Raw genomic sequence first — 12,799 nt, 5'->3', positions numbered from 1 at the left:
CACCTCTGATACTCCGTGGGGAAAGGGTCTAAGCCTCATTGTGAGGTCTTCCTGGGCTGGAGCGCTGTAAAGCACGTAGTAATTGAGGCCAGGGAATCCCAAGGGGATGGTGAAATTCGGGAGCCGTTTAATGCAGCCATCCTCAGCCTCCAAGGAGTCTCTCCTGCCCTGGTGACTGTTTAATTAAAGGACTTTACTTATACCTTTATTGCTCTAAGAATCATAAACGTGTGAAGACAGGAGAAAAGGTCTGCCTCTCCCGTTGGCCGTCTGTAAAATGGCCCACCTCTCCCAGGATTTTCAGACTCTCCATCCACCTATTTTGGTATCCTTGGCCTCCCCAAGGACCCTCCTCAATCTCTTTAATCTGCACTCCAAATACTGAATTTGCAGTTCTGCTTTGCACATAAGGACTCAGAGATAAGTCAGTCTGGGAAAGTGAAGCTGCGGGGAGCAAACAAGGTGCTTCCTGAGGGAGGATGGAGCAACACAGAAAAGGCACAAGGCACACAAACTTCTGCAATGTCACCATCGAGGCACCCTGGCCTCCATTTCCTTCCTGTTTTGCTTGGCTTATGCCTACACCTTCCGGACAGCAAATTACTGTTAATAAATGGTGGTTAATACTATCTTGTGCTTGTGTTTTCATGTTTATATTTATAACCTGTCTTACCTCATTTCAGTGCCACAACTGCCTCTGAGTTAAACAAATGTCCCCATTTTACAGTTTGAGAAACTAAGGCCCAAAGAGGCCAGAGAGAACATACGACTAGAGACAGAGCTAGAAATAGAGCCTTATTCCTATAGCTCTAAGCCCATTAGTCTTCCCTCTAGGCAGCCTGCCCTTCCAGATCTATAAGGGAGAAACCATGGTCCCGTCTCCCTCTTCCATGGGAACTTTAGGAAGAAGGGAGAAGATGAGACTCCCTCAGACTATTAAACCTTTTAAGGGAGACAAGATCAAAACAATGAATTATTATTAAAACTAATGTTTATATGGTCCTTCACGTTTTACAACAAGCCTTTATGGATACTTCTCGTTGGAAACTCACAACAATTTGAGAGGTAGAAATTACACCTGTCCCCATTTAAGAGTGAGGGAAGTGGAGTCTCAAGAGTCTGAAGGGCTAGTTTGGTTAAGGTTCGTGACAGAGCCTGGTTTAATCTGGGCATTCAGGAGGCTGAGAGGGTCTGCAGTGGGCACTGGAGCCTGGCGGGAGGTCTTACTGCTGGTCCCAGATGATGAGGTGGAAGAGGTACTTGGAGAAGTGAACCCTTCGGGTCTGCAGGGGGCTGCACAGCTCCTTGCCGCCATGGCTGAGGGAGCAGGAGAGGTAGAACTCTTCATAGCTACAAGAGAAAGGGCGTAGGTCAGGACACTCAGCTCCCAGACTGCATCTCAGTCATCCGAACTATGCCAAGCTCCATTTCCCCTGTAAAACTCTTGATCTGTGGGACTGGAACATGGGGTCAAGGGACAGGACAGCCAAATCGGATTTGCGGAAGTGTGCTCTGGGAAAAGCAACTCGATCTGGATCTGTCTGCCCAGTTTCAGGTTCCATGCTGAGCCCTTGGTTTTTCTCCCTTCTTTATTGGGAAGCAGACATGCAGCCTCCTCCTTAGAACCAGCTCCAGCCCATGCGGTGTCCGGGGGCGCGCCTGCGCACATGCGCATGGGCAGGTGAGAAGCGTGGGGGATGAAAAAACGACATATGCTGAAATGAATGCCAACACATGGGAGTCCCTGCGGCTCGTGACAGGTGCCTGACAGAAAAGGTCAGAGAAGGCCCTGGTTTCCCAGGCTGCCTCCTTTGTTCTCCGCCAATCGCCCAGAGGAATACATTAAGTGAGGAACAAAGAGAGAAGGGGAAGGGAGGGGGAGGGGGTCTGGGAAGAGAGGGGCGGGGGTCGGGTGGAGCCAAAGGCCTATTCCCCCAGGCCTGGGATGCTGGGGGACCCTGAGAGGAGCTCAGGATTACCAAATTAACGTCCTCCTCCACCCACCCTCGCAGGCCTAGGGAACTCCAGACAAAGGGTCATCTCCCACCTCCCCGCCCCCTCCCATTGTACATCTGCAGGGGAGTGCAGTCATTGGCCGTGAGGCGTGCACTCAGATCTGGGAAGCGGCCATCTGTCGCAGCAGCATCTCCATCAGCTGGCCTTGGATGGGAGGGGGCAGGGATGCCTAAGCAGCCATCACTGAGAGGGAGTGACAAGATCTGACCACTGCTGCCTTTTCTCTCCCCTCCGGGATGTCGCAGCCCACGTCTGTCTCCCTCTCAGTGGGCTCATCCCCTCAGCCCCAGTGCACCATAATGCCACAGATCCTAAATTTAGGACAGTGGGGTCACATGCAGACAGAAAAAGCCATCTGAAGTCTAACTCGGCTTGCTCCCTATAGGCCATTCAGCCCGGTGCTCACCTGGTAGCCCAGATGATGGGGATGCGGTGGGTGGCATAGACCGTAAAGGCCAGGGGCCCAGAAAAATGGCAGGCCTCCTGGACCAGATCATGCTTGCGGCTCCCGTGCACGGCTGTCTGGAAGTCTGCATTGAATGTGTTGCAGTACAGCTCCACCAGGTCCAAGATGGCGGCTGTCAGGGCTTCCACCACCTTCTCTGTGAAAGGAAGGGGACAGAAGGAAGAATAGTAAGGCTTCAACAAGCCCCATCTTATTGTCATGGCACTGGCTAAGATGGGATACCCGAGGACAGTAGTCCCCAGATGCCAGTCACCCATCTGTGATGAAATGAGGAAAAAGCAGGAGCATGTCATGAGCTTCTCATAAAGTGACAGACACTCAATTTTAAACATTGTCCTTATTTTTACATATCGCTTATTTAGTGTAAAATGTCCTTTCTTTTAGGAAGTAGTGGGAATAATAGTTACCAGTTACTTAAAAGAAGTCATTGCTTAGTAAAATAAAAACTGATAATTCTCTGTTGGTCCCTCAAATAATGCTTTTTGGTCCACGAAATCTGAAACATTGGGAATCACTGACCAAGAATCCTAGAGCTATGAGCTCTGTAGGGCAACATTCTGCTTGAAAGACTTAAGGGGGAATCCTAGCGAAAAATTCTTTATCGCCATCTCCCCAGGCCCCTTCAAAGTTGGAAACACAGGGGTTATGAGCTCACATCCTACCCAAGTGAAAGTTTTTCCATCTGGAACCCAGAGCTAACTCTGCCCTACCACGCCTGCCATCACACTTATACCACCTCATCACCACCTCCCAGGGACACCACAGGAATCACTAGTAAAAATAACTAGAAAACATTTTGTGGAAAGAAATGTGCCCTCCAGCTGCGTCCACGCCTCATATAGGAAAACACATACACACACAGAGGCAGACCTGGACCCATAAATCAAGGGGGCCAGGGAGAAAAAGGAATCTGGGCAGAGACTGCAGTTCTCAGCTGCCCCTTCTGGATGAAGAGAGCAGCTCCCTTACCTCGGTTTTCCCTCACAGCCAAGACGGTGGGATCCTATTGGGGAAAAAGGAGAGGGAGGGAAGCTTCAGGGCCATGGCTTTTTCCGTCACAGCTGGAAGAAGGGCTTTTCACAGCTGTGCTCATCTGGACCAGACTGGACCAAAATTTGAGGAGTAGAGGTTCCCCAGAGAGGATAGACTAACAGTTTGTACCAGATTCGTGTGATGGGACAGTGAACCAGACCAAGGATAAAATCATCGTGTCCACCCAAATGAAACATTCCAGCCCTCAGGCTACCCCACTACAGGTCACAGCACCTATCGTGCTGGCGGGCCCCGTCTGCACAGCACACAGCCCCCATTGAGGAGTCCCAAATCCCCGGCTCGGGGCAGATTTTGGTCTTGCACCCCAGTGGGTACAAAAACTGCCAGGCAGTGCCTCAGTGACTGTGAACAAAGCCTTTTCTGGCCTGGGATCCCAGCAAGCAGTCCCAGGGGCAGATCCTAGCCCCCACTCTCATCCTCAGGAAGAGGTGACAGACCGGGCATCCATTTCCCAAAAACTGTGTGACTAAATGTTCAAACATAAAAGATGGAGGTTGAGAGAAGAGCCTTTTAGTAAGTGGTCACCTAGTCACCTAGTTTCCGGGGAATATTCCTCTCCTCCTTCCCCACGCCAGTGCTCTGGGCCCTGTTACCTTCTGAATTTTAGGCTTCATTCGGGAAGGGCAGGGGGGCAGCTGGTTGAGAGCGTTGGTGATCTCCGGGGTTTCCACAGCGGCTAGGGCATTGCAGATGGCCTTGACGGACTGGACCACCCTGTCGGCCTTCAGTGGAAAGTCCCCCTGTGGGAGGCGGCACAGTGAGGCTGGCAGGCTAGCACTCGGCCTCCAGCACCCACAGTGTTGAAGGAATGGGCGGAGAGGAGTAGCGGCTCATGACCCTCAGGAGTCACCAGTGGAATCCGTGCTTTATTTTCAAACATCCCGCATTAGTGAACCACACACAGCTCCTGCTGAATGAAAGGAGCCAAGCCCACGTTCCCCAGCGCTTTCAGCCATCCTGCCTGAACCACCTCTTATCCCCAGCCTCCCTCTGTCCGCCAGTCTGCTTATACTATACAAACACATGCAGGGTCTCCCCTAGAGACATGCAGTTTTCATAAAATCAATCCACGGGGACTAGCAGGGAGACCAAAGAGATCACACTGAGGGCCCACTTGCCCACGCAGCCTTATTTCTCCTACTACTGTCAAGAATGTCCAGATAGGTCTCATCTCAGACCCTGGCCATGCCCTGCCCTCTGCACTTTGGATCCTGCAGTTTTCTCATTTGGAATCCCCTTACCTGTCCTACCCTGATTACCTAAGTAAATGCAAATCACGGACCAGCTAAACTCCACCCTCCTTCCCAAAGCCTTCCCTGGACAGTCCCCCTCTCTATCACTCTTCAAGAGCCCCTGATTAACTCATTACCAACCTGTTCTGTCTACTAATAGCTTTACATTACTATTCCATTTTTCTGGAAGGGACATAAGCTCCCTGAAGGCTAAGACAATTCTTATGCTTCTCTATCCACAGTAGCCATTAACAGAGGGCCAGACTAGTGCAAATAAAAGGTGTTCAGAGAACTCCCCTTTCATCACAGTAAATTTTCAAGCAGAGGCTGCTAGAGAAGCGATTCTGGTAGTCAGTGGAGGGCTGAGCTCGAGACAAAGCTGAACTCTCCCAAAAGAATGACCACTATAACAGGATCAGTGAGACAGGGATTGTTTTTGAAGGTCACTGTCTGATTTTCTTTAACTTCACGACACGTGGAGCAAATGTTTATTCTCATGGTTTTGAGGCTTAAAACTCCATGTGAATCCAAGCAAGGAGAGTCCTGGCCCTTCCCGACCATTGGGACCCTCCACCTCCTGACGAGTTTCCACCTGTGACACCAGCACATCAGAACCTCTCAAATCAGAGGTTCCTGGGCCTTGCTCACAGGATGCACACTCCAGTGCACGTTCAAGTTCAGCAGCAGGGCGACAACTCTATGTCCCTTAGCTTTGAAGATGCCCTACTCCAGAGATAGGATCAGGGCACGGCTCCTGACCTACTTCTACAGAGGAGCAGAACCTTTCTATACACACTTGCCAGCTGCCCAAGAGCTGGCAGTCTTGGTTTGCCCGTGTGCTAGGGGAATGAAAAAAAGTGCTCTGCTAATAGATTTTCAGTATCTACTCCAGATCCCTTTAGTGTTAGCTGATCCTAGGAGGACTGGAGGAGAGGAAGGGAGGAGCTTTGGGCAGCTGGGCCAGCCCCAGAATTTGTACTCACATCAGCCAACAGGAAGGCATCCACCTCATTGTGGTAAGTGTCAAACAGAAGACTCAGGGCCTGCCTGGGGAGTTGGGGACAGGGAAAGGTCATAGAAGATGTCAGAACAGACCCAGTGTACTGGAAGACCCATCCTCTCCCTCTTTCTCCACAGCTCAGGAATCAGACTCTGGTTTAAAGGGGTTCCCACTCTCCCCTTATGTCCCATGAAGACCGAAGGCCAGCAAGTCCTTTCTAGTTGGCCACCTTTTACCTGGAGAATGTGGCAAAGTACTAGAGGGAAGAGATGTAACATACCCTGAAATGGGGATCTTCTCCTCTAAGACTCTTGGGCCCCATCCCCAACACCTGCAAGAACCCCTGGCCCTGGCATAAAGGCAAGCAAGCGTATCTGCTAGGGTCCCCTCATGGTTCCTGCTTGGGCCACATCCAAGATGGTACCCACTCTCACCTGCTGATGGTCTGCTTCACTGGCCTCTCTTGCAGATGGATGAGGTAGTTCAAGGTGGAGGGGCTCTGGTCATCATTCACCTGTGTAAGAAGTGCCCTATTCAGAGAAGGGTGGTGCCTGTATCACAGCGCAGTGCTACTACCCCATGTCCACCCAATGTATATTCCATATCACCCTCTGCCCACTACCTCCCCATCCCTATGCAGCCATTTGCCTCCCCACCACACACGAACCGTCCGGGCCAGGTCACTGCGTACAGCTTTCTGCTCCATCAGCTGTAGCCGAATGTCGATGTCAAACTTTCGACAGTATTGAATATACTCGTGGCTGCCCAGGGCGTGCTTGCTGGTGGGACAGGGGGACAAGGCCATTAGCATTCTGGGGACTCACTGGGACTTTCAAGGGAAATGCATACCTTAGCCTCAGGGAGAGAGAAACAGGAGGAAGGGTGAGGAAAGGTGAAGGGGGAGTATACCTGTGATGTACCCCCACCTTAGCTCTTGGGAGATGTCATGGTAGAGCTTGGGGAAAGAAACAGAGGTCTGTCTAAAGAAATGCCACCTATTACATTTAACCCTTGATCTGTACAAACAATGACTTTCCTAGGTATTTATTACCATTATCACTGGTTCACTCTAGGGGTGGGAACTTCTGGAGGGAGTGGGGAACAGAGAGATTTCTCAGGGGCAGTGTTTAAATCCCATCCTCTTGGCTTGGGTACACAGGACACAACAGAAGCCAGCCTGTGCTCAGGCTCGGGTGTGGAGCTCAATGGGTGACGCTATCCCCCCAACACTGTGATCCTAAGTCTCACATCCCCCACCGTTACCAACTAGGTGCTGAGACCAACCAGCCAAACCCACCAAGATTCCAGGTCTATTATCCCCAACCCATCAAAGGTCTGCTTCTCACCTCCCTCTGCGGGTCCTGCGATTGTGAATAACAATGTAAATCTCTATAGACTACCAGCATGCTATTCCCACTGCTTAGGTGAGACCCCCCTGCGCCCCCCCCAAGTTTCAGAGAAGGGGGCTTAGGGAGTCCCTAGGTGATCCAGCCCCTTCCTCCCTCCAGATCACACCTTAGTCAGAAAGGAAGCCGAGGAGAAGGGGCAGGCTGAGTCCCACCTGCAGGCCAGCACTGCAGGCCTGGGCCATGTCCCAGCAGCTGGGTAACAGAAGCCGGAAAGGGACTTCCTTCCTCAGCAGAGCTGGGAATCTAGGCCAGAAATGGAGAGGAAAGGAGCAAAGCATAGGGCTCCGTGCAGAAGCCGACAGAGGTGCCTTGGCCGGAGGCCAGTCCAGTCCAGCTAGGACGTAAGTGGGTTTTCCACATCCGGAGGCGCCAAGCCTCTGATTTAGACCCCAACCTGCTAAGACTGAGCTGCAGCCAAAACCTGGGGGTGGGAGAGGCTGGGCTGTGGGGTGGGGCTGGTGGGAGTGCCCCAGGAGGAAGGAAGAGTGCGTTGGGGGTGGGTGGGGGAGGTGGCAGGAAACCCAACCCTCCCCGGGGACTGTCTCAAGGTTCTTATCTGAGAGCAGCCTGCATCCTGGACCCACCACTCCCCCTCAGCGTCAGCCCCTTTTCTAAGCAAGGATAGGAAACACAGGGCCTCCTTGGGAGCTAGCAGCTTTCTGGAACCCCCAGAGGGTCCTTTCCACCCCCACCCAAGGCAGCTATCTTGTGCTCAGGGGTCTGGGCTTTTCTGTTGCGTGGGAGGGAAGAGAAGAGCCTTGGTGGAGGAGGGGGCTCCTGGACCAAGAGTGATGGACACAGGTCCCCAGGGGACTTGCTTGACCTTCTCTGTGGAAGGCCTTCCTCTGTGTGCATTCAATTTAGAGTGAGAGAGGCATGACCCTAAGACCAACAATCCTTCTCCACCTCGCCTAGAACACTCCACCTGGGTCTTGGCAAGATGTCAGAAGCTGACGGCTTAGCTACCACCTCTGGACTTGGGGGCTCAAGTACTAGGGGGCTGCAAGGGAAATGACAGTATCCATCTAATCCGTATCCTCTCTTTGGACTGGTCCTTCCCTGGGAATATTTACTGATTGCTCATTGGGTCATTCTCATATTTAACCCTTGCTACATTTTACAGAAGCAGCTGAGGGTCAGGGCTCCACAACTAGCAAGTGGCAGCTGGAACCCAAACCAGCTGTGTTGACGTAACCCAATTATGCCCCTTGCTCCCTTACAACAGTGGCAGGTGTTCTTCTCCAGGAGCCCCTGAATCTGGGGGCCCTTCTATTCCTCTAGGGGAGAGTGATACACATTTGAACTGTGCTCCCTGGAGTTGTGTCACGTAGGGCCCTGCCCCCTCTTTTCTCTCAGTTTTCCAGTTGAGGGCACAGAGGCCAGGAAGGGCCCACAATATCCCTAAGGTTAAAGAAACCAGCCAAGAACTGCTCTAGCCATAGATCAACCATCCTTGCATCTAGACCTGCACATAAGAGAAAGAGCAAGTGGTGGCCCTCATCGCACACTCCTCAGACCTGAGATACCGGCCTCTCCTTCCCCACTCCCAAGATCTGCTTCACCAAGTGGCCAGTAGTAGTGGGCAGTAGGCAACTGGAAGCCTAGGGAGGAAAGCGGCTCTCTTTATTTTCTTATCCGCTGCCCTCTGGCTGACTCTACAGCCTGCCTCACAGCTGTACCACCTGAGGGGTACAACCCCCCTTCCCACCACCCCAGCACCCCAGAGACCCAGGGCAGTGGAAAGGAGATTGCTGCCACAGGCCCACATCAGACTTTTCAGAGAGGCTGCTCCCTGCAGAGGGCACTGGATGTAGAGGAGCTGGAGGCGAACCTCTCGTAGGGAGGATAACCAGCTGCACATGCCAGCGGGGGAAAGGCTTGTCGGCGGGGGAAGGGGGAGGAGAGAGCAACTGTGATTTTTACCGCTAGTTCCACAGGGCGCTTCTGCCCAGCCCTCCTCCTGCCCTTGGCCATAAAGACCCCACACATAATCTAGGGCGGGAGAAGCTACCCCACACAGTTTCCCCGCCCCCATACACACATCCCTTCCACACGCAGAAGTCTGCAAGCAGATACGACTTAGTCTTTGCCTAATCCCAGTTCCAAGCTCTTTCCACAGCAGATTTGGCTCAGGAAGCCAGCCAAACCCCGCTGGAAGACCGAGCTCCTGGGGAAAGTACAACGTGGCTGACAGTATGCCCAGAAAGCAGGAGTCCTGACTGTGGGATTGGCAGGGAGCTGCCAGCCGCAGGCCTCGAGCCCAGCACCACACCGGTGAAGCCCCCTCATAATCCTACTACCTAGAAGGCAGGTGCCACTTCCTGCCCGCTTGTCCCCACCAGTGCACTCACTTCTGCAGGAATTCCTCCAGCCCACAGGGCTTTAGCACGAAGTCACCCACATCGACACCCCTCAGTTCATCATGGGTATAGCACAGGGTCTGGTAGATGAGCAAGTCTACAGTGGAGGAACCTGCAAAGGGTGAGGCAGGGGAAGCAATGAGGGGGGGCACTGGGGCAGGCGGGGCTCATCCAGACCCCATCCCCCAGAACCATCAACAACCAGAGAAAGCAGGCAAACACAAAGCTTGGGGTTGGGAATCAACGGCAAAAGACCCCACATCGTCAAAACACCGTCAGCCCTGCCCCAGCTTTAGGGATGCTCACACCGACTCCGCACTAACTTACAGTTGCAGGTAAAAGTGAGTGGCTCCCGCAGGCTGTCACACAACACGGTCACCTTCAGGTTAACCTCATCCCCGAGGTGCTCCGGGCTTGGGGTGACAGTGCTCCAGACATACCCAGTGAGGGAGTAGTCTTGGACATCAGAGCCAGATCGGAGGCTGTGCAGGAAGAGAGGGAGAAGGACCGTCGCTGTGCCTTCAGAAGAGAATGGTCAACAAGAGGCCTGCTGGGACCTCCCGTCCTGAGGCCCAGGGACCCCTCCATCCCCACTCAGCCCGTGGGTCTGTGGGCCAGGATGGGGGCAGTGGGGGAGCAGCTGGGGGAAACCCTGTTCTGGATACATCTGTTACCGTTGCAAAATGTTTCCCAAGCTGAGTTGGACATTAAGGATAGTTTTAAAACCACACAGCTTTCCATGGAAAATTTTTCCATTTCCTTTCTCTTTTAGCTCCAGATAAGATTACACTCTTATCTCCATCTGGGGTGTGTTTGTTCCTAAAGGCAACTGAGCCTGAAGTGATTGGAACAATTTGACTGTTAGATCGAGGTTTCCTGAATTTTGTCCAAACTGTGAACCTTCTAAGATTCCAAAAAGCCTGCAAATACCGGTTGCAGGAAGCATCCCATAGTTGTAAATTGAGATGTATTAAATATGGCTCTTCTTCCTCCCTAGAAAGCTCTGAGAGGGGTGGCTCTCCCCCGCCAGCGCCCACAACCCTCCCCAACCCCCCAGTCTTTAACTCTTACATATCCAGCATGTGGCAGAACGCAGCAACTTCCTCATCTCTCTCCTCTGAGACCTCAAACAACTCATGGCCATTGGTGACGGCGTGGGGCCGGGAGCCCACCTTTAAGAGAAGAGCAACTTACTCAGTGCCTTTTCCCTCATGCCATCCCCTTCCTGCAGGCTCCTAGGCCTAAACTCTTAAACTCTAGGTGTAAAGACTTTCCAGTGAAAGGGGCATAAAAAAAAAAAAATGTGGGAAATCCAGGAGTACATTTATCTGCTGTCCTGGCAGACCAAGAGCCAAGTTGAAAGAGTACTTGACGCCTTAGCTGAGTCTGGAAGCCTGGGTGGGATGGACATGAGTGTGGCCAAACCTCCCTCCCGAGAGGCCAGTGTCTAAGAAGCTCAACCCTGCAGGTCAGGTGGTTCCTGGCACGCTGGGCCGTGGGGCTGGCTTTCTGGGGGATGCTCCCAGAGGCATGGCGGGGAGTTGAGCAGACAGCTCAACTCCTTGGGTCACTGGGTCATTGTTTTTCCCCGTCCCACCACTGAGGCCAGAGAAAGTAGGTTTCCCAAACAGTCCCCAGGGAAGCTGAGCCCTGGGCAAAGCTTCAACATCCACAGTAGGCCCCAGGGACCCAACTCAGAGATAGACCGAGAGACCGTGAATGGAGGCGATGACTCAGACACACGTGCCTTCCCAGTAAGTACTACTTGAGGAAGAAAGCGTCAAAGCAGCTTTCTGGGCAGGAAAGAACCGGGCAGAAGGCTTAGCTCCTCCTGGCTCTCAAGTCTTCTGGTCCCCAACAGCTGGAATGTCAGGAAGCCTGCCTGGGCCCCACTTCCTGTCCAAGAACATGTGTGTGCTGGTGGCGATTCTCACAGACAAGACCTCAAACTGTCTCCCACCACAGAGCTGTTTTCAGTCACCCATGAGGAGTTCTAAAGCAGCCCTCGAACAAGGCGTGCAGCACAGCCACAGGAAGGAGGAGCTGGTGCATGGCAGGTTTCGGCCTGCCTGCCCAGAGCCACCAGGGAGGCCACCGCAAGGTAATGAAGCGAGAGCTCTGACGAAGTGCCGGCCTGCATCCGGTAAAGGCGGATACTTCCGGGGAGCCAGTCTGCACACACGCAACGCCTCACCTCTCAGCCTCCCCCTGGCTATTCTCCTGTCCTCCCCGCCCCTCGGGGCAGATGGCAGCAACTGAGCTCCTCATTTGAATATCCAGATTGTTTCCTCTGCGTGACCCTCTCTCATTGGCCTTGCTCCCCTGGGTGAGCATGGAGGGGGTGCAGAGAGGGGAGGGTAGCCGTGGGGGCAGTTGGCATGGGAGGCCCTGGCTCTGCCAAGTTCATGCCTGTGTCCCAGTCAAAACAATAGTACCACTGTCAGCAACTAACCCACAAAAGTGAGAGCGATAGAGAGAGCAACAGAGACAGACAGAGACAGAGAGACAGCGAGAAGAGGGGAAGGCAAGGAGGGTAGAGAACAAAGTGGTGACTGAGGGCCATTTTCATGCCTTTCAGTACCACTCACTGGCTCCATAAGAAAACAAAAGCCACTTACGTTTGCCCTGCTGGCAGGCCCTGATGGCATCGCCCGGTGCTGGCTGGGGGGATCTGCGGGGTAGAAGCTGGCAGCAGGGGTACCGGGCTGGCATTTGGAGCCAACCATTTCCTTAGCTGGCTCCACAGGCCTGGGATAAGGTGGGTCCCTCCGGCTGGAAGCCCGGCGAAGGCGGGGTGGTGGTATGGGTCGAGAGCCCGAGGGGCCCCCCCTCACTGTGGGATGAGCCCCTGCACCAAGCTCGGGTGGGGAAGACCAGGGCCGCATTTCCCCCTAAGAACTGGCAAGGGCTTTTTGCTTTGCTCTAGCTTCTTCAAGGAGACTCTGGACCAAGCTCCCTCCCAGAACTCTGATAACACACAGGGGATGGGAGGAGGGTGAGGGAGTTGGGGGGGCAGCAGGAGAGCGAGCCACAGAGGTGACCACCTACCAGGGTGGTCCGCTGCTGCTGCTGCTGCTGCTGCTGCGTAAGCGGGCCCAGCTGTGCAGAACAGAATCTCCCTGTCCCTATAAATAGCAGGAACAGCCCCACCTCTCAGAGCAAGGCCTTTAAAAAGCCCTGCGCTCTAGAGCTGTGACTTAACCCAGGAGCTGCCTCTGCTCTGGGGGACTCTCTTAGCCAAAGCACAGGAAGGAAGGACCACG

At 53.4% G+C, this 12,799-nt stretch overlaps 1 protein-coding gene across 4 annotated transcripts in view; it reads right to left on the bottom strand.

The window, feature by feature from the left end:
* PIK3C2B (phosphatidylinositol-4-phosphate 3-kinase catalytic subunit type 2 beta) overlaps window positions 1–12,799 on the bottom strand; it is a 60,775-nt gene that overhangs the window by 25,761 nt on the left and 22,215 nt on the right. For 3 of the 4 annotated variants that reach the window (XR_010840571.1, XM_059044691.2, XM_067033420.1), the window contains exons 3-12: window positions 10,608–10,708; window positions 9,864–10,018; window positions 9,528–9,648; window positions 6,435–6,546; window positions 6,202–6,281; window positions 5,751–5,814; window positions 4,129–4,275; window positions 3,452–3,485; window positions 2,423–2,618; window positions 1,228–1,350 (exon numbers count right to left, since the gene is read on the bottom strand). Coding sequence is in view for 3 of the 4 variants with exons in the window: in XM_059044691.2 (XP_058900674.1) it covers window positions 1,228–1,350; window positions 2,423–2,618; window positions 3,452–3,485; window positions 4,129–4,275; window positions 5,751–5,814; window positions 6,202–6,281; window positions 6,435–6,546; window positions 9,528–9,648; window positions 9,864–10,018; window positions 10,608–10,708 (1,133 nt within the window). In the remaining variant the exon portion in view is untranslated. Of the gene's footprint in view, window positions 1–1,227; window positions 1,351–2,422; window positions 2,619–3,451; window positions 3,486–4,128; window positions 4,276–5,750; window positions 5,815–6,201; window positions 6,282–6,434; window positions 6,547–9,527; window positions 9,649–9,863; window positions 10,019–10,607; window positions 10,709–12,154; window positions 12,508–12,799 lie in introns of those variants that run through there. The other variant, XM_067033425.1, reaches the window with a different exon arrangement.

Source organism: Kogia breviceps, chromosome 1 (assembly GCF_026419965.1).
Source record: "Kogia breviceps isolate mKogBre1 chromosome 1, mKogBre1 haplotype 1, whole genome shotgun sequence".
Lineage (NCBI taxonomy): Eukaryota > Metazoa > Chordata > Mammalia > Artiodactyla > Physeteridae > Kogia > Kogia breviceps.
The sequence above is the reverse complement of the archived record's forward strand: the minus strand, read 5'-3'. Positions and strand labels throughout refer to the sequence as shown.